Here is an 18,442-nt window from a genome sequence, read left to right as displayed (position 1 = left end):
TTATGAAGTCTGTGGTAAATTTCTTTGCCTCCTTGTTTACTGATTTTGTCAGGGGACTACTTATAATCGTCCAAAACTAGCTTGACTGAGGTCATTTCAGGGTAATGTCTTTTCTCAAAAAGTGCTTTTTGGTTCAAAACAAGTTGAGAGAGCATCCCATTATATGAGGGATTTTGTAAAGACTGAAATATAAGTAAACTCTTTTCTGAGTAAAAAAAAAAAAAAAAAAATTATAAAGCTTTTTGCAGGAGAAGTACCTGTATTTGGTGTATATGGCATTTAGGTGATTTCAGAGTTGGTAATTTACTGGATGTGGAGGTAAGAGAAAGAAAGGAGTGAAGGATGGTGGTGGCCCTAGACTCTGGTTGAGGGGCAGAGTGGATGGTGGTGTCTTTCCCTGAGATGTGACACAGCCAAGTGATCTGTCCTGCAGCTCCAGCATGGGTCTGGAGCTCAGGAAAGGGGTCTAGGCTGGAGATGGGAGGTCTGGGAGTTGTTGCCCTCCTGTGCGAATGAAATCCACTAGCCCCTTTCTTCTGTGCAGAGGAGAGAGCCACAGAGCCAGGACCCGAGAGGGGAGATGACCAGATGCAGCAGCCTGAGGGAGACAGGAGTAAAACCAGGAGAGGGAAGGGCTCACATGTTGTACCATTCCATTTGTATGTAGGTCCACCAGAAAAGACAAATTTATAGAGAAAGTAGATTAGTGGAGGCTGGAGGTGGGGATTACCTTTAAGTGGGCACGGGATCTTACTGGGGAGGATGATACTGGTTTATGGTCATGGCCATAGCCCTCAGTAGTTACTAAAAATACACTTGGAATGGGTGGATTTTATGATACATAAAATGTTTTCAACAGAGCTATTAAATGGAAGAGTGGTTAAGTGTCCAGTGCAACAAAGAACTTAAGATACAAAATGCAGAGCCCATTTGTTAGTTTGGTCATTCATTCGTTGGTGACTGTGGTCAGAATGGAGGGGGGATTCAGAGTCAAGGTGGGACAGAAGCTGGTTGCAGTGGGTGGAGGAATGACCCGACAGGGCGGATGACTCACTACAGGCACTTGCATGTGAAATGGGAGACGGAGGGGGTGGTGGCTGGAAACAGCTGGAAGTTATGAGACTTTTTTCATTTTTTAAATATGACATAGGCCCAAGGTGGATTTGACAGAAAGTGGACAGGAGTTGCTGAGCAAATGCAGGGGGTTAAGGGAAAGAGGAGCCAAGCAAGCACCTAGATAACCTGGCACATGGAAACCATCCCACTTTGCCCACAGCTGGACTTGAGCATCACAGAAGAGCCTGTTAGGAGGGAGTTTTTCAGACTACACATCAGGCTTCTGCTTCTGGACAAGGCTGAAGTGGGAGAAGGGAACCAACCTACTGGAGGAATAAGCAAGGGGGTGGGTGGGTCTTCTCCCAACTCCGTTCTCAAGCATTTTTCAGGGCCTGTCCTATCTGGCCCTCCCCTACCTGTCCAACCTCTTCCCTCATCCCCACTGGCCAGGTCAGCTTCCCATCCTCTGGTTTGCTCTCCCAGGCCTGCCACCACCAAGGGTGACCTTCACAATTTTTCTTGATCAGGATCTAGTTGCTGTGCACCTGCCCTCAGAGGACTTATAGGAAGATCCCTGCTGGGAAAGGTAGGCAGGAGTTTCTCATCAAATCTTATGCCTGCAAGGTCTCCTGTCCCTAATTTCTAGTTTTGGACCAAGGTTTGTCACCTGGTTGTGGACAGTCCTGCTCAAGTCCCAAACCTCAGGTCCAAATTCTCATCACCTACCCCCCAGCCATGAAGTGTTTCAATTATTTCAGGAGCCTCTGTGTTGCCATTCTTTATATTCAATGGTTTAGCTACCTCAACACCACAGAATTTACAAAACTTGGCTGTAACTGCCCAAAGCACTGATGGCTACATAACCGCCTTTATTTCTGGTGTGAGTATTCCCTCCCTCACTGGCCAGTGAAGTGCAGGCTTGCCAAGAAGGACCTTCCAGGGTTCTCTTCTGTGGGCCAACACCAGCCCAGCCCCAGGGAGTTAAGAGACCATCAAGGAGATGGCTCTCCTCCTGAATATACCTGTGCTTGCTAGCAAGCCAGAGGGCCTAGGGCTAAGTGACCTTCCTGCTTTGTTTGGCCAGGATAACTCACCCTTCACCCTGAACCATTTTTGTAGGAACCCTACCAACATGGGTACAGGAGCCCTGGGGAGTAGTGATCACTCCCTTTTTCAATTAACCAATCAACACAGGGAGTCTACATTTGGGCCTCTGGGATCCAGTGAGTACTGGATTAGAAATTGGCTTAGTACCCTTAATTCCTGCCATCCTGACTGTAAGCTTAGCCACACAAGCAAACCCAAACAAGCTCCCTACTGCTTCTGGCCAGCACACATGGACAGTGGCAAATCTGCCTCCCAAATACGTTCACTCCATCTTGCTCAATAAACATTACCTACCCTAGGCTCCAAATAGTTATTGTACCCCACCTGTTCTTACCGATTTTCTATACCCTCTCTCACTTCCTGGGCCTGCTTTTATCCAAGGATGTGGACTTTGGCTCCCCTCTGACCCACATCCACAGCAGCGGGACAGGTACAGCCCCTTCCAGGCCCAGCCTAGCCCCAGCTCCTGGGGAGGGAGCCACCCTTGCTGAGCTCAGCAGTGAGACCACATCCCACACGGGAGTCCCAGCCCTGTAGCCCCAGTCAGGCCAGGGATCCTGGGTAACAAAGAGGCAGACACTAGGTTTCCGTTAAGTTGTAGGAATTTATTTTAAATAACCTACAGTTGATTAAAAGGGAATTCATGATAAAAATAGAAGATACTTGAGGAAAGATGTGGGAAATGGACTCTGCACACACGCTAAACTAACAATGCCTCTAAAACTAATGATTATAGCAAAAAATGTCTTCACATTAAAATTCTGCTTTTTATGTTTTTTTTTCCATTTTTTACACAATTACAAAAGAAAAAATAAAAGCCCTAAATTCTTGATTATTTTTCCTTTTTTGGACCAAATACTCATTTTCCTCTAAATTATTGACTTGTGGAACTTTTTACACAATAAAATCTTTCAAGTGAAAGACTAGGTTTAAAATGAAAAAGATGGATATCTGAAGGGTACAGAGAATGCTCAGAACAAAGAATGATGGGAAAATGGTTTCAGTCACTGATTATTTCATTATCCTTAGACTCACTCAACCCCTCATCCCTCCCCAACCCCAATCTACACGATCTTTAAGATCAAGAAAAAGGTTTAAATATTTTAAAATAATTAAAAAGAAATAAAAATTCACATTTAAAAAGGAACACTCAAGTCAGGAAATATTTTCCCATCATGCTTTTCTGTGAACAGGTGTCTGAACCAAAACACTGCCGATGTCACGACTGCTTCAAGTTTAATGACAATTGATTCCCATGACAACAGTGACAACTCTCACTAACAGGTGCGCTGGGTTTTTGTTCTACTTAATTTTAAATTCCTGAAATGGGGGAAAGGGGAGGGAGTTTAGGAATTCATTTCTATTAAAATATAGAAGTTATTGCAAAACCCTAACTGTAAAAACGCACCAATATAATCGGACTTCGTATACAGTAGCTAAGAGAATCCAAATGCTTCAGTGAAACAGTGAATTTGCCTGGCAGAACTCTGACAAATTCCCATCCACTTGCTCTCTCGAAAATAAAAACAAAATTCAAAACAAATCATACAGCTAGAATTTTGATATCTGAAATATTTTTAAATAAGTTGTCCATAGGACAACTGGCTCAGCTCTCCCTTATAATATCTCCAGGTTTATCTTTTCTCAAAGATGTTGGTTTGTTAAGACTTGCCGCCTCTCTCCCTCAGGTGTGAGGGTTAGCAAGGCTCACAGTTTATCCATCTTCCCCAAACCACACTGTTCCTTTTCACAGAATCCTGCCCCTCAAGACTGGCTAGAACTCGTAGTCCTCATCAGCCATGTCGATAGCCCAGGCAAACTTCTCCCGCTGGGTTTTGTTGTAAATTTTCTCAATTGGGACCCCCCACTTCTTGCACCTGCGCACAAAGGAGAAAGAAGGGGATTAGTGCCTCAGGGAGCAACAGCTCGGACCCAGGGTAGGGGGCTTGAATGTGCCTCCTTCATGTCCATCTGGTGAGAATGAATTTTAAGAGTGTGCAGGACATACTCTAAGAGCATCATGTGTCATTTAAATCATGAGAGTGACCTCTAAAGTAGATGCTAATACAGATGTACTAATGAAAAAGGTACACGTGAAAATAACTTGAGAGAGTTGATTCATTTGCTTACATTCTCATGCAGCTAGAGAGCATGGAGCTGAAAACTGTACCCAAGCTGTCTGGTCTGAGTCCATGCTCTTAACCACTGTGCATACTGCCCCTCAAGCTAACCCAACCTCTACCACCCAACAGAAAGGGCAGAAAGGGTGCAAGTGCTGAGTGGAACCCCTGACACACAGAAGCAGGTGCCAGAGAGATGGATTCTTCCACCTAAGCTTAGAATAACTCAATTAATAAGCATCTTCAAAAAAATAAAAGCCGCTTATTTTGGATGTCATTTTAGGACTGTGTGGGGCAAAAGGGGACACAAATAATAGAGAATTTATCATCTTTGTTGTAAGCTTTCTCAAACTCTTTCTGTAGGTTGCTGACATCTATATTCTCATTTTTTTTTTTTCTGCTTGTTCCTTTCCTCCTTTACTTGTAAAAAAAATTTTAAAGTTTTGTTCAAGTGCAGACAGACTGGCTCTTTTATAGTTTTCCTTGAATAAGGGCTAAGAATTTCCATTCTTGTCCTCAAGTTCCACAGAGGTAGGGGCTGCAACTGCCTTTTAAAAACAGACATAAATACATTCCAAGGCAGTATAACATTATTGACCATTTAGGGCCATTCAGCATTAGTTCTAGTGCATTTGTAGTATGCATAGTAGAAAGGCAGAGGTTTCCCAAAGGACTTTAAGTGTGAAGTGCAGGAATGGCATGTGAAGGCCAACAGTGCTCTTCAACTCCCTCCCTCCCTCCCTCCCCCTCCCCCCTCCCCTTTTCAAGCCAGTAGCAGGAACTCAAGAAGGGCTCAGTGCTTACCAAGCCACTGTGATCCTCGGATCCAGATAATTGAGTTTGGAGGTTCCCAAAGCAATTTGTTTATTCTCTTCTCGGTCTGTGGCCTGAACTTCGAGCTTCATTAACTGCTCCTCCAGTCTCTGCACAGCCTTCTTCTTTGACTCTACCACCCTGGAAGAATGGAAGTCATTCAAGAACCAGGCCTAGCGTCTGGAGAACAACACTGCAATCCCACCCTGCCATGCAGGGGCAGCAAAAACAGGAAAGCCCTAAATACAGAGATTTCCAAAAGACACCACTCAGAAACCCCAGAAAGGCTGGGGCCCCGGGGCCTCTGCTACTGTCCCCACTTTTCTGTCAACCAAGCCCCAGCTTTGCACACCACCAGGTACATACTTCTTGGTCTTTGCATCCTTTAGGACCTTGGCATCAGCCTTAGCACTTTTCAGGTCTCTCCGAGCATCTGCTAACTGTTCCTTCTTGGCATCAATCTAGGTGAGGAAGAACAGTAAGATTTAAGAAAATCAGCCCAGAGAGAAAAAAGACAGGCTCCACCAGAGATGAAACCTAGAAGTTGTCTCCACAGGCAGGCAGGCTGTCAGTGGTGTGCCAGGTAAAAACCCCCCAGTGGTGGCTTCTTGAAGGCACAGAGTAGATGTACTGTGATTGCTGAATTCAACTGCTATTTGGACATTTATGTTCTTCGCTGACCCTTCAAGAAATAAGTGATCCTTCTATAGGCAGTGACCCAGGGCCCCCTTAATGCAGAAGCTCGGGTTAAAAGAACCTGCCAGGACTGGGAATGTGCTAATCTTTCAATCAGAGGACATGCTGGCTTTAGACACCTGGGAGGAGGGCCACAAATGAAAACTGTTTGTCAAATGGATCCTGTGCCAGGGTGTAGCTTCATTCTAAGAATACTACAGGAGAGAACTCTTTGTGAAGCTGAGACAGGATCCTTGCATCTACTGAACCCAGCTCATTCCTCAGATTCTGCCAGTATCCTGGGAAGGAGCTGCCAGCTGAATGGAGCTGAAGAGAGTACCTAAGGGACTTAAAAATGGCAACTGAAATACCCAGGAAGCAAACAGCTCAGCCAGTCTGTTTCAAACCTATGCGTGGCTTGGCTTTGGCATTCTGTTTTTAAAAGAGAGAGCTGAGATGGCAAGGAGACTGAAGTAGTTATCACTCAAAAACAAAGGTCTGAAAACATTTTTAGCTATGGAACGCTTTCTATAAAGGAAGAAAACAAGGGCAATTCCAGCCTTTCTTGCTTATAGAACCCTTGAAATACCTCCAGAAAACCTAAGTTTTCATTTCTGCTTAAGGACAGCAGCAGGCAACACCACAAAACCAGAACCTGAACCGGTCAGCTCATGCTGCTGGGGCAGAACCTCAGGCGTGCTACGGCCCTGCTAACCTGCGAGGTCAAGGGAACCTTTGCAGCGTAAATAAATGCTTGCCTGATTCAACACACATGGGGCTGTTACTGTCAGCCTAGAACTGTCTGTTAGGTATACACAGCCCAAGACTAGAAACAGAGGCCACCATTGTGAGAGAATCATTAAATGCATTTTACTATAAATGGCTTACTTCCAACATCTATGTTGTCCAAAGTCAAGCTGAAGGAACGGATTCTATACACAAAAGTATCACAGACACCACTAGCCAGATTCTTCTCAGGCTAGAAATGTAACAAACCACAATCTTTTAACCATTTCTGTGGATGCTAAATTGGCAGGCTGTTGCAAATTCTCTCAAAGCATCAAAGACTCCATTGATTCACTTGGCAAACAGGGGCATGTGTTTGCTTTGTGGGCACACAGGAGAGGGTTCCTGGGCTTGGAGGGCTCGTCTGGCAGGCAGCCTGGGCTGCCCAAACAGTGGTTCCAGAGTAAGATCAACAAAATAACTCCTCATGCTCCAGGGAGGGGTAGCCTGAATTGGGTAAACAGCACCTGAATATTCAAGCTTTTAATTTCTGGCTTGGAATAATAACATGGGGAGAGTAAATGATACCAGAAGACCATTTAACAGAGTGGCAGCAAATGGGAGCTGCTAGGAAGGGTGGTCTGTAGGGTTCTTTGCCTGCCAACCATATGGTCTAAGGATCTGAGAGGCCTAGGGATGTATATTCATTTACTGTACACATGTGCATCCCTTCAGGAAAACCAGATGGCTCCTGTAGCATGAACTGTAGGTTGTGGATATTTTTGGACCCAGATGTACTACCACTGGGTATTTATCTTAAAGAAATTTCAATAGAAGGAAAACATGGTGGACCTGGAAATGTATGTAGCCTTACTGTATAGTAGCCATTTTTAACTCCATATGTCCTAGTACAGAATTCTGTGAATGTGGATAGAAAAGAATTGCATCTGTTAAGTTCACGACCCTCTATTTGAAATTCACCATTTCTTCTTCAATTATGACTGTGAGCAACAAACCATAGTAACACCTGTACTACCTAGGACTTCACCACCAATATAGGTACAGATATTTCCATATCACTGTAATTGTGGTAGAAACCTTGAAGTATCATTTACATATCCATTACTATTCTTGAGATTTACAGTCATTATCAGACCCATCTTAAGATCTTACTTAATAAGGAAGCACATCACAGACTTTAAAATTTATTTGATAAGTATATTTCAAGATAATTGGTCCTTTGTGACCCTGTGTGTCTGCTCTAAAGTGAAATATTGCAAATTCTATTTCGAGTTAGTGCATTGGAATAGGTTATGTAGCCATTGCTAACACAGAAATGCCAGCCACCCAATGTTTCATGCCTTGTGGCTTACAAGCGCAGTACCAGGCAGAGTCATAGGAGGAGAGGCACATGGAGGAGGAACAGCGTCTACTTGTTTGCATGTCAGTCTCTCCCTCTAGGGCAGCAACTCTGGCACAAAGCCAGTATTCAACAGATGTTTGATGATGAGCTACATAAAAATATGATTCATGTGGAATGTGTAAAAATAAAAATAGTTGTGCTAGGATAAGGGGGCAATTAAAGATCATTGTTCCATCATCTTTTCAATTTGAAACAATCGAATTTGGAAATCGTATTTCTGGGCTATGGCAAGGAATTGTAAAGACTCTCTTTATAGCCATTATCCTCATTTATAATAAGGACAATAGTTAGCAATACTTCAAAGAAGGTACATCAACTTAGTTTTTCAAAACCGGAAGTGGCCAGTGCAGGACTTCTGTTCACAGAATGGAGACTTTCTAAACAATGGGTACCTGATACTCAGTATCTTGATCAGGGATATCCTAGTATATTTCCATTTGTTTATCTTTAGCATGGACCTGTCTTCCAGAACAGACCTAGAACTGGCCTCCTCTTTTCACAGCCCAGAACGCCTCTTGTTTGCAGATTATCTATCCACAGTATATGGGGTTCCCTTAATTTTGCTACCCCTCCATCCAGACCCACAATACCTTAGACTGCAAGTTCATCATGGACTTCTCAAAAGTTTTGGGTGGTGCCCTCTGATGGTTACAAAGAATTGCAACAGCTCGGTTGGCACGGTTGTAAGATAGGATCTTTGCTGGGATGTTCTCATCCGCTGTGAAGAAAGAAACAGGAGGGTAAAACAGTCAGTATGTATACATGAGGAGAATATACAACATGCTTCCCCAGCTCTTCTTCCTCATGACTTTGCCAGGCCTCATCTCACTCTGTTGATCAAGTTCTCCCAAGACACAAGGTCAAAACCTAAGAGTCAAGAGTCACCTTCTGCTTGTCTCAAAGGCTGCCTCTCCTACCTAGCGACCCAATGTAGCCTGAAGAAGATGTGGAATTGGGACAGAAAAGGTCTGTAGAGGAGGGTAAGACAAAAGGATCACAAGCTTTACCTTTTAAAACCACAAGGCAGTTATCTGTTTTACAAAGAAAACTTCAACTCACGTGGCCCTTTATCCCACCCTAAAATACCAGCCCTCAAAATATCCTCTTTGGATTTTCCAGCTCATATTCTAAGGCCATTGACACACTTACAGAGGACAGGGGGAATTTAGCAGTGACTGGGCTCTAGGAAAAAAAGCTTGTGGATCTTGATTTTACTTCTGCACCTAGTTTTTAGGAGAATATTACCTACTATCTTAAGGGAGAAAAAATGACAGAAACCTCAGGAGAAGGATGTGCTCTTATTTTTTTTTTTTTTTTTTGTGCTCCTATTTTTAAAAATTAACCATCACAACCTTATTCTTTCCAATTTAACCAAACATCATAGCACTATGTCTTCACCCTGTGAGTTTTCAAATAACATACATATAAAACATCAATTGTAGGCATTTTCAGAGCAGATAGAAAGCTCCTGTCAGCATTCCATGAAAATTAATCTTGAAGTTGGGGTAGGAAGGGGGAAACTGCACTGATTTTATGTTTATACACCTAAGCCTTGGCTCTCTCTTAGAGCTATAGAAGAAATAGTTTCTAGTCATAAAGTTAAGGAGAAGAAGCAGAATGGATCTAGGACTTAGCTGAGCAAGGGCAATGTACACACCAGGAAGGGTACAGGCACATCTGACCAAGCAGTACTTACGGGCTGTGAGTTCTTTTAGCTGTTGCTGTAGCGTGATGGAGGCATTGTATGTACGGAATACCTTGGCTGTCAAGCCCTCCATGAGATCCTGAAGATGCTTATTTAGAATACCAGTCTGGAGGAGACAAAGCACAGAGAAGGTACTGGGATTTAGGCAAAAGCCATACCACTCTGCCCCTTCTGGCAAGCTCTAGGACATTTATGCCAGTGTAATCTCAATTTTGCCAAGTTTATGGTCCTGCCAGTGGGGAGTTAAAAAAAAGAGAGAGAGAGTGAAAAGAATTCCAAAACATAGGTTTGCATGATACCTCCTTTGAAGTACTTTGATCTTAAGCAGGCCAATAAAGCAAAGTTGTCCTTCCCTATTAAGATCTTCCCTGATATCAGGGAAAGGCCTTCAGTCTCCAGCAGAGGTGGCTGGGCATCCAGCCAAGAGAAGACTCTGCAAGAGCCAGAAGAGAATAAAAGGCAGGGTCTGTCCACCTGTCTCAGGGCTTTGGGCATGGATTCACTGTGTGCCTACAGGAGGAAGCGTGTGTAGTCCAAGTCACCCCCGGCAAACCTCTCCTTTAGGAGCTTGTGAGGAGGCTCTGGCTGGGCCCCTCCTTCAACCCAGTGCACTCTGTCCACTCACATTGAGTCTATCAAAAAGATCATCCTCAGGCTGTTTGTTCTCCATAAATAGCTGTAAGTTCTTAAAAACCTAAAAGAAATAAGTAGAACCTATTATTTAAAAAGCCTTTACTTTGGAAATAACTGCAAGCTTACAAAAACTTGGAAAATAAAAAAGCCCAAGGCATACTCACATCCTTTACCAGATTCACCATTAACATTTTATACATCATTCACCATTTGCACAGTACATGTCTGCCTGATTTCTCTCTACATACATGTGTGTATACACCTATTTGTGTCCTGAACCATTTATGTGTACTTATATTATATATAGCCCCCAAATATCTCCGTGTATTTCCTAAGAATTTCTAAGGATAGAAACACTCCCTTAACATATGCACAGTACTTACCAGCTTCATAAATTTACATGCATATATATTTCAATCTACTGTTCATATTCCAATTTGGACAGCTGATCTAATGATGTCCTGTACCTCCCCAGGATGGAACCCAATCTAAGGTATTACATTATCATGTCTCTTTAGCCTTGTTTAGTATGGATCACTGCCAGAGCCAGCAAAGCCTTAATGACTGATAAAACATCAGACTGATAAAGGGCTGGATTATGGAGGCCCGGCACCCTGTAGGTCACCCCCAACACTTGGGGGAAAACATGGAGTTGCAGTGCTCTCTTTGGCACAGACTCAGAGATTTGGGGACTAAAGGGCTACTGTTCTGCTCAGTCAAGAGTAGGGGAGAAGGTGAAGCAAAGCTACAAACTTGACAGATGTGCAACATGACCAGGGGGTACTGAAACGTGGTTGAATCATTACAATAAGGTGAGTTAAATCTTATACTGAAGTTTGCCATGAGGGCCAACTCTCTACAGCATGCTCTGTTGAATATTACTATAGGACATATCCCCCCATCCCCAGGAAGGTGTAGCATGGAGTGGGGGGTGAGTGAGAGGGACTAAAAGGAGGTACCATAGGACACCCAACAACACCTCTCCCCTCTCTTTCAAACCATTTTCCTAATGTCCAGCGAAGTGAAGAGCATACAAAAAGCACTTGATAAATGCTTGCTGAATGAATGAAAGGAAAAAAAGGCCAGAGAGCACAGGCCACAGTAACTTACTCGTTTCTCAACAGGGACTTTGTTATAGTATCTGATTGAGTCCTTCCCAAGGAAGTCAAACTCTACTACGTATTCCTGACCATCCAACTCTGGGTGCAGATTGATATGCTCCACACGAAGCGAGCAGCAACCCACGGTGTCCGCTGTTTCTCCTTCCTCCTTCTCATTGCCTGCTCTCAGAGCAAGCTGTCCAGGAAGAGAGGGAAAAATGAGAACAAATGAAAAAACTTGAATCTCACAGGATTTCTAAGGAAACCCAAATCAGAAGTCTCCCAACTCTCTTTGGAGACAGAGCATCAATCTGCAAGGCTTGGGAATTCTGGATTCTACACTGTTGCTTCTAAATGAAGAATGGGGAATCATAGTGATATTATTCTTTCTCAGAAAACCAAGCCTCTCTTTACTCTGTTCTCTCAAATGGGGATGGAGGAAAGGAAAATTATTATTTTTTTTTTAAAATAAAGTAGCAAATGAAGGACTATTCCTATTCTGGGTAATCAAACTCAATAGTCTCTTAATTTTGCTCAGTTTTTGACACAATTCAGAATTTGTACTAGGCAGAGTAAAACTGGGGGGAAAAAAACCAGAATCTTCAAAAAGGTACTGACAAACTGATCTCTAGAGCATGGTCCTTCAAACTGTAGTTGTGATACATTAGTGGACTATTTAACCATATTTTAAGGGTTATAACCATCCTTTATAAAAAAACAAACAAATTAAAATGTCAGAATTCACCGCTCATAGAAAGGTTTAACATTGTTTTGTGCAACTTTTGTTTCAGCTACATACAAATACAAATATATTTATGTGTGTTGGGTCGTGATGTAAAATAAAATTTTTTTGGTGGCGAGTTTGAAAATGTCACAGTATTTCCCGCAGATTCAGATTCAGAGAGCAGTACACTCCGAACGCCTCTGGACCAGAGATTGGTACTTCTCCAGTTCTAACACAAGGCCTGGAGGAGTAAACAATACCCACATCTTGGATAAGCTGAACACACTAGGTAATGTGACAGGAAGATGCTCACCTTGTCTATGAAGTACAGAGCTACAGCTCTCTGCCGGACTTTCATCTCTTTGGACTTCCAGTCTTCTCGATACTGGTTCCGGATCTTGTCCACGCACTTCTTCAATCGCCGAGCAGTCTCATATTTCTGCCAGTCTTTCTCACCCTGCAAAGACCCGGCCCCAAATGTGGATTGCTTAGGGATGGTAGAGGAAAAATAGACTTTGAATATCCAAGTTCAGAGCTCTGAACCAAAGAGAAGGAACCTGAGCTTAAGCAAGGCAGAAAAAGAAGAGTACTGAAGAGAAGTTTTAGAGCATCTAACCTGATGAGAACTCATGCTGTCCCGTTTCATTGTCAAGCCCAACTGGCTCCTAATTGCTAAGAAAGCCCCTGGCTTTCAGTCTGTAAAAAAAGCCCACATGGCATGTACCAAAAACTGACTTCTGTCAATACAAAGGGTTTAAATATCCCCAATTCCCACATCAGCATCACCACTCTGCTGCAGAGTCTGTGACCCAACAGCAGTTTTCTGCTAGGACTGAATTTCATTAAATCCAAGACAACCATTCAGTTTGACGGACTATCAAGGAAAGCAGAACCAAAGATGACAACACATAATTACTAAGGAACACAAAGACTTCCAGGAACAGTGGTAATTATTCACCATTTTCTAACTTCTGCATTTAAAAGTATTCTTGATTAGATTGAGGGAAACAATGTTACTGGGAAGACTTTTTTTTTTAATCAGAGTTTTTGGTACAAGTTTTAAAAATTGATTCTAACGCCGATGAAATGTTTTTAAAAGGGTGTGAAAAGACTGAATCTAATCAACAGTGACAGAAGATTATTTCTGCTACCATGTTGAATGGAAACAGATTCACAAGCAAGGACTGATACTAATGTCAAGTGCGAAAGGTAAGAAAGGAAAAAACAAAAACAAAAAAAACCCCCCATGAAATCCCAAGGGGGGCAGGAAGTATTCTAAGGCCTAAAACAGATTATATGACATGAATAGAGGGATGGAATTCAAGAACCCAAGAATCTCGGCTCTTAATTCCCCCAACCACAGCTAGAGAAAGGGGTAGTGATTAATACTGACATATGCCTACTTCCCACCTGACATGGGACGTGTGGTCCTCGAAGCATAAGAACTGTGGTCAAGGTAATGAGCCTTCTGAGCATGCAGGAAAGTGGGCTATGTGAAAGCAAGAAATAATCTTCTACATCTAGCACTAACAATGCTCAGAAATGCAAGCTTACCCGGGTATGCTAAGGATTCATCAGCACTCTCCCACAACTGTGTGTGGCCAAGTTGTATGTACTTGTTTGGCTACAAAACAAGAGGTTCAGGAACTACTTGTTGTGGGTGGGTGATTTAGCAGTTGGTGATACAATATCTAAGAAGAAATATCTAAGTTCTATTTCCTGACAATGGGAAGCTGAAAATTTCTCACTGATTTTTCTAAGTACATATTGACATTTAAGAGGGTGAAGAAAAAGGGGTGATACCAGCTGTCCCCATACAAGTCAATAAATTTCCATGACCATCATGTCTCTCTGTCACACACACACACACACACACGACTACACAAGAAAGACTAATCTTCAATAGTACAGTCTCCAGCTCAGGAGCGGGCTCTTGGCCATCACTTTAAAGCACACAGGCCTACCAAAGCCTGACTCCAAGTCTTCAAAGTCCCGTAGATTTACACTTGGGCAATTCCTTACTCATGCCACTGAAACAAAGTTTAGAAAAACCCAACAAATAAATCATTCACAGAGAATACCACAAGACCAACTTTTCTTCACAGGTTGGCAGGGCTCTTGACACAAGGATCCAGGATTCTCTCAAATAAGGACATAGAGAGATGGGGGCAGGGGTAGAAGCCACCTTGTCTAGGTCTAGGGGAAGGCTGGCCTCCAGGAAGTATGCTTATCCCTCCTGCCTTCAGTTTCTCTAAACAGAATCCAGACAGTTAAATGCACTTGAACAAGCTTTCTCAGACTACTAGAAGATAAAATACCCATTTCAGTCTTCCAGACAAGGTCTTCATCAAAACCATCTCAGTAAAACAAGGTGACTACTATAGGGGGACTGCCTTTAAGCCTTTCCCATCTTCCCCTACCCATTCAAACCTCTGTTTGAATAAGAATCTAATTTGATTTAGTTATACAGGACATTCTTTGGGTGATTTATTTTTATTTTATTTTATTTTTTTTAAAAGATTTTATTTACTTATTCATGAGAGACAGAGAGAGAGAGAGAGAGAGAGAGAGGCAGAGGGAGAAGCAGGCTCCCAAGGAGCAGAGAGCCTGATGCGGGACTCGATCCCAGGACCCTGGGATCATGACCTGAGCCGAAGGCAGACGCTTAACCATCTGAGCCACCCAGGTGCCCTGGGTGATTTTTTTTTAACTAGTGGGCTTACCATATTTTGTTTCTAATATAATTGCTTACTCATTAAGCACAGTGGGTAAATGGGGTCAGGATCTGGATTCAGGATACAGAGTGGAAGATGAGCTAAATCCTATTCTCTAATCCTCTCTCAGAGATTTGTCTTGGGGAATGATGACATTTGCCAATATTCTTAAGTAGCTCTTATTTTTTTAAGATTTTTTTTTTTTTTTGGTAAAGATTTTATTTATTTGACAGAGAGAGACACAGCAAGAGAGGGAACACAAGCAGGGGGAGTGGGAGAGGGAGAAGCAGGCCTCCCGCGGAGCAGGGAACCCAACGCAGGGCTCGATCCTAGGACCCCGGGATCATAACCTGAGCCGAAGGCAGATGCCTAATGACTGAGCCACCCAGGTGCCCCCTCCTCCCCCCCAGCTTTTTAAAAGTAATCTCTATACCCAATGCTGGGCTCGAACTTATAACCCTGAGATCAAGAGTCACATGCTCCACTGACTGAGTCAGTGCCCCTTAAGTGGTTCTTTTCACACAGTTGGTGATCCCGATGTGAGTTTGCAATTGTGTAGAACACGAAAGAAGGGGTGACTGGCATTCTGAACTCCAAACATCTACCACTTAAACAAAAGATACAACAAACTGGCCCTATATATTAATACCATGTTTAAAGAGAAAATCCAAGTAGCTTTTCATACATGCCCACTTTTATTTTTTTTTTATTTTTTATTTTTTAAAGATTTTATTTATTTATTTGAGAGAAAGAGAGAGAGAGACAGAGAAACAGCATGAGAGGGGAGAGGGTCAGAGGGAGAAAGCAGGCTCCCCGCTGAGCCGGGAGCCCGATGTGGGACTCGATCCCAGGACTCCGGGATCATGACCTGAGCCAAAGGCAGTTGCTTAACCAACTGAGCCACCCAGGCGCCCACGTTTGTCTTCTTTATTGAGTTATAGAATCCTTTGGATATTCTGGATACAAGTTTTCTGTCAGATAAACATGCTGCCAATATTTTCTGCCAGCCTGTATTTAACAGTGTCCTCCCTGTTGAACCTAAGTTTTTAATTTTAATGAAGTCCACTTTGTCAATTTTTTTTTTAATCATTAGTGTTTATTTTGTGTCCTGGGAAATCTACACTAAGGTCATGAAAATGTTCTACCATGATATCATCTAGAAGTTCTAGTGTTTTATTTCTTATACTTCAGAATTTGCAAAAGTCAGGCTCAGGATTTTTTAAAAATAAGCATATGTCTTATTTTCTCTTTCTAATAAAGCACCAAAATCAAGAGCTTCCTAAGCATATAAAGTTTTATTAAAGACATTTTCCTTCAATCCAGCCCTTCAACACACAGATGGTTACATCTAAAAGGTCTGAAACCTCACAGAATTGTAAGCTCTCAAGAGAGAAAAGGCTGAAATGGGTATTTCACCCTAAGAATATTTTAATAGGATTGAATGCAATGTAGTATCAACAACTGATTCTGAAGTTTGCTGTAATTCATTTAAAGAAAAAATGACAAATTTTGTTCGTAAAGTTAAGACTGGTTGAAGAACCTCACTTTTACTAAGGGTTACACTTTATAGGTTATGAGACTAGATAATGTTTCCAACCTTGGCAGTGGGTTGGACTTAGCAGTGAGTACCTTTAACAAGCAGTCCTTCTGTAACCTCTGGATCTATGGTTTATCTGGAATCAGAGGGCTTCACTGGAACTACTGGTTCCAGAAGGCTGGCTGCCATTTTCCTGCTATTTCAGATTCTGTGGGCACAAGTACAGAGTGGAAGAGGAAGGGAATGGAAACACGTGCAAGATGTCTGAATAAAGCAGAACAAACTAGGATGAGCACAGAAAAATGTGAATGAGCTCAGGATAGTCTTTACCTGGAGCACATGTTCCTGTGGCTCTCTTTAAAAGCCCTGATCCTTTCAATGACCTGTGAGGCTATTTGTACTATAACCCTGGCTCTGACTGCAAGTAGACCAATCCAAGTTTCAGAAAGGGGGACATTAAAGGGACACACTTCAGCTGTGCTCTTTTTAACTACCCAATTTTTTTTAAGTTGTCAAAAATCTCTAAGTCCATCATACTTGAGCTAAATTCCTTAATGGAGCAGAGATGGGGTACAATGGTACAATAATATTACATGGGGGAAGTGAATAAGTAAAATATAGACAGAAAAGCAAGCAAAGAATCTTAGAATAGGAGAAATCTCTGGAGGCTGAGCAGAAAGGTACATAGAAAGAAGCCCCATGATGGTAGTCTCCCATGTTCTGGATCTAAAGTCCTCCAGGAAGTAAAACTACCAATTACCACCCTTCACTCTCTACTACAAAAAACTTTTTTTTTTAAAGATTCTATTTATTTACTTGAGAGAGACACACACAGCGAGAGAGGGAACACAAGCAGGGGGAATGGGAGAGGGAGAAGCAGGCTTCCCGCCAAGCAGGGAGCCCGATGCGGGGCTCGATCCCGGGACCCTGGGATCATGACCTGAGCCGAAGGCAGACGCTTAACGACTGAGCCACCCAGGCGCCCCTATAAAACTTTATCTTTATAGACTTTTGGGTCAGATCAGTAAGTGAAATCATGCTTTAATCCGTACACTGTTCCAAACATATAGCAATTAAAGTGCTCCAAACAAAATGGGGAGAGCTAAAGCCAGCACGCCTGTGTTAGCATGGGCTGAACTGGGTTAGAGGACTCCTAGGAGGAAAGAGCAGAGAAGTGGAGAGCAAAGAGCAAAAGAGAATGATACAAGGACAAAAACTACCTCCCAGGGCGCCTGGGTGGCTCAGTCGTTAAGCGTCTGCCTTCGGCTCAGGTCATGATCCCAGGGTCCTGGGATCGAGTCTCACATCGGGCTCCCTGCTCCGCGGGAGCCTGCTTCTCCCTCTGCCTCTCTCTCTCTCATGAATAAATAAAAATTAAAAAAAAACACAAAACTACCTCCCAGTCAAAAGTTTACAGGTTAAAATACATTAGTGTCTCACTCATAGTCTAAGTATCTATACAAATATATCCACATTGAGATACAGAATAATAAAGGTACACTCTTTATTGGAAAAAAATACATTATAAGGATGAAAATGAAATTTTCAGTGAAGAATTTGCCACCTATAGATCCTCACTAAACAAACAGTGAATGGGTGCGTTTCAACAAGAAAAGTAAACCTAGAGGGAAGGTACTGAGCACAGAAACTAATCAAATATCTCATTCTGACAACTGCTAACTGGAGAGAGGATTAGGGTTTTATGGGATGGTTGTGGGTACTTTTAAAATGAAAAGGAAAACGTTAAGCAAAAGATGTATGAGGTAGGGACGCCTGGGTGGCTCAGTTGGTTGAGCATCCAATTCCCGTGTCAGGCTCTTCGCTCAGCGAGAGGAGTCTCCTTGAGATTTTTCTCTCCCTCTGCCCCTCCCCCCACCTATCTCCCTCCCTCCCTCTCTTTAAAAAAAAGAAGTATGAGGTGTAAGAGTGGAAATGATTTATAGGTAATTTACTTGTCTACACAGAAAATCCAAAAGACACAGACATTTCTAGAGTAAGAGGAGTTCAGCAATGTTGTCAGATACAAATATTAAAAAATCAATAGCATTACCACTCTAGTAGTAACAGAAATGTAGTGGGGAAAAAAAAATCACATTCAATATAAGCCTA

At 42.6% G+C, this 18,442-nt stretch overlaps 1 protein-coding gene across 1 annotated transcript in view; it reads right to left on the bottom strand.

Annotated features, from left to right (window-relative positions):
* Positions 1-3,019: 3,019 nt before the first annotated feature.
* The window catches only part of TOP1 (DNA topoisomerase I), an 89,519-nt gene continuing 74,096 nt past the window's right edge, over positions 3,020-18,442 (bottom strand). Inside the window, exons 14-21 of the mRNA XM_045885768.3 lie at positions 12,396-12,539; positions 11,369-11,554; positions 10,251-10,319; positions 9,617-9,731; positions 8,511-8,638; positions 5,463-5,557; positions 5,088-5,237; positions 3,020-4,040 (exon numbers count right to left, since the gene is read on the bottom strand). Coding sequence (XP_045741724.1) covers positions 3,938-4,040; positions 5,088-5,237; positions 5,463-5,557; positions 8,511-8,638; positions 9,617-9,731; positions 10,251-10,319; positions 11,369-11,554; positions 12,396-12,539 — 990 coding nt within the window. The 3' untranslated portion in view covers positions 3,020-3,937. The remainder of the gene's footprint in view (positions 4,041-5,087; positions 5,238-5,462; positions 5,558-8,510; positions 8,639-9,616; positions 9,732-10,250; positions 10,320-11,368; positions 11,555-12,395; positions 12,540-18,442) is intronic.

Source organism: Mirounga angustirostris, unplaced genomic scaffold, assembly GCF_029215605.1.
Source record: "Mirounga angustirostris isolate CCGP_5_RB_7025 unplaced genomic scaffold, mMirAng1.0.hap1 SCAF_10, whole genome shotgun sequence".
NCBI lineage: Eukaryota > Metazoa > Chordata > Mammalia > Carnivora > Phocidae > Mirounga > Mirounga angustirostris.
This window is presented reverse-complemented; position numbering and strand designations above follow the sequence as displayed.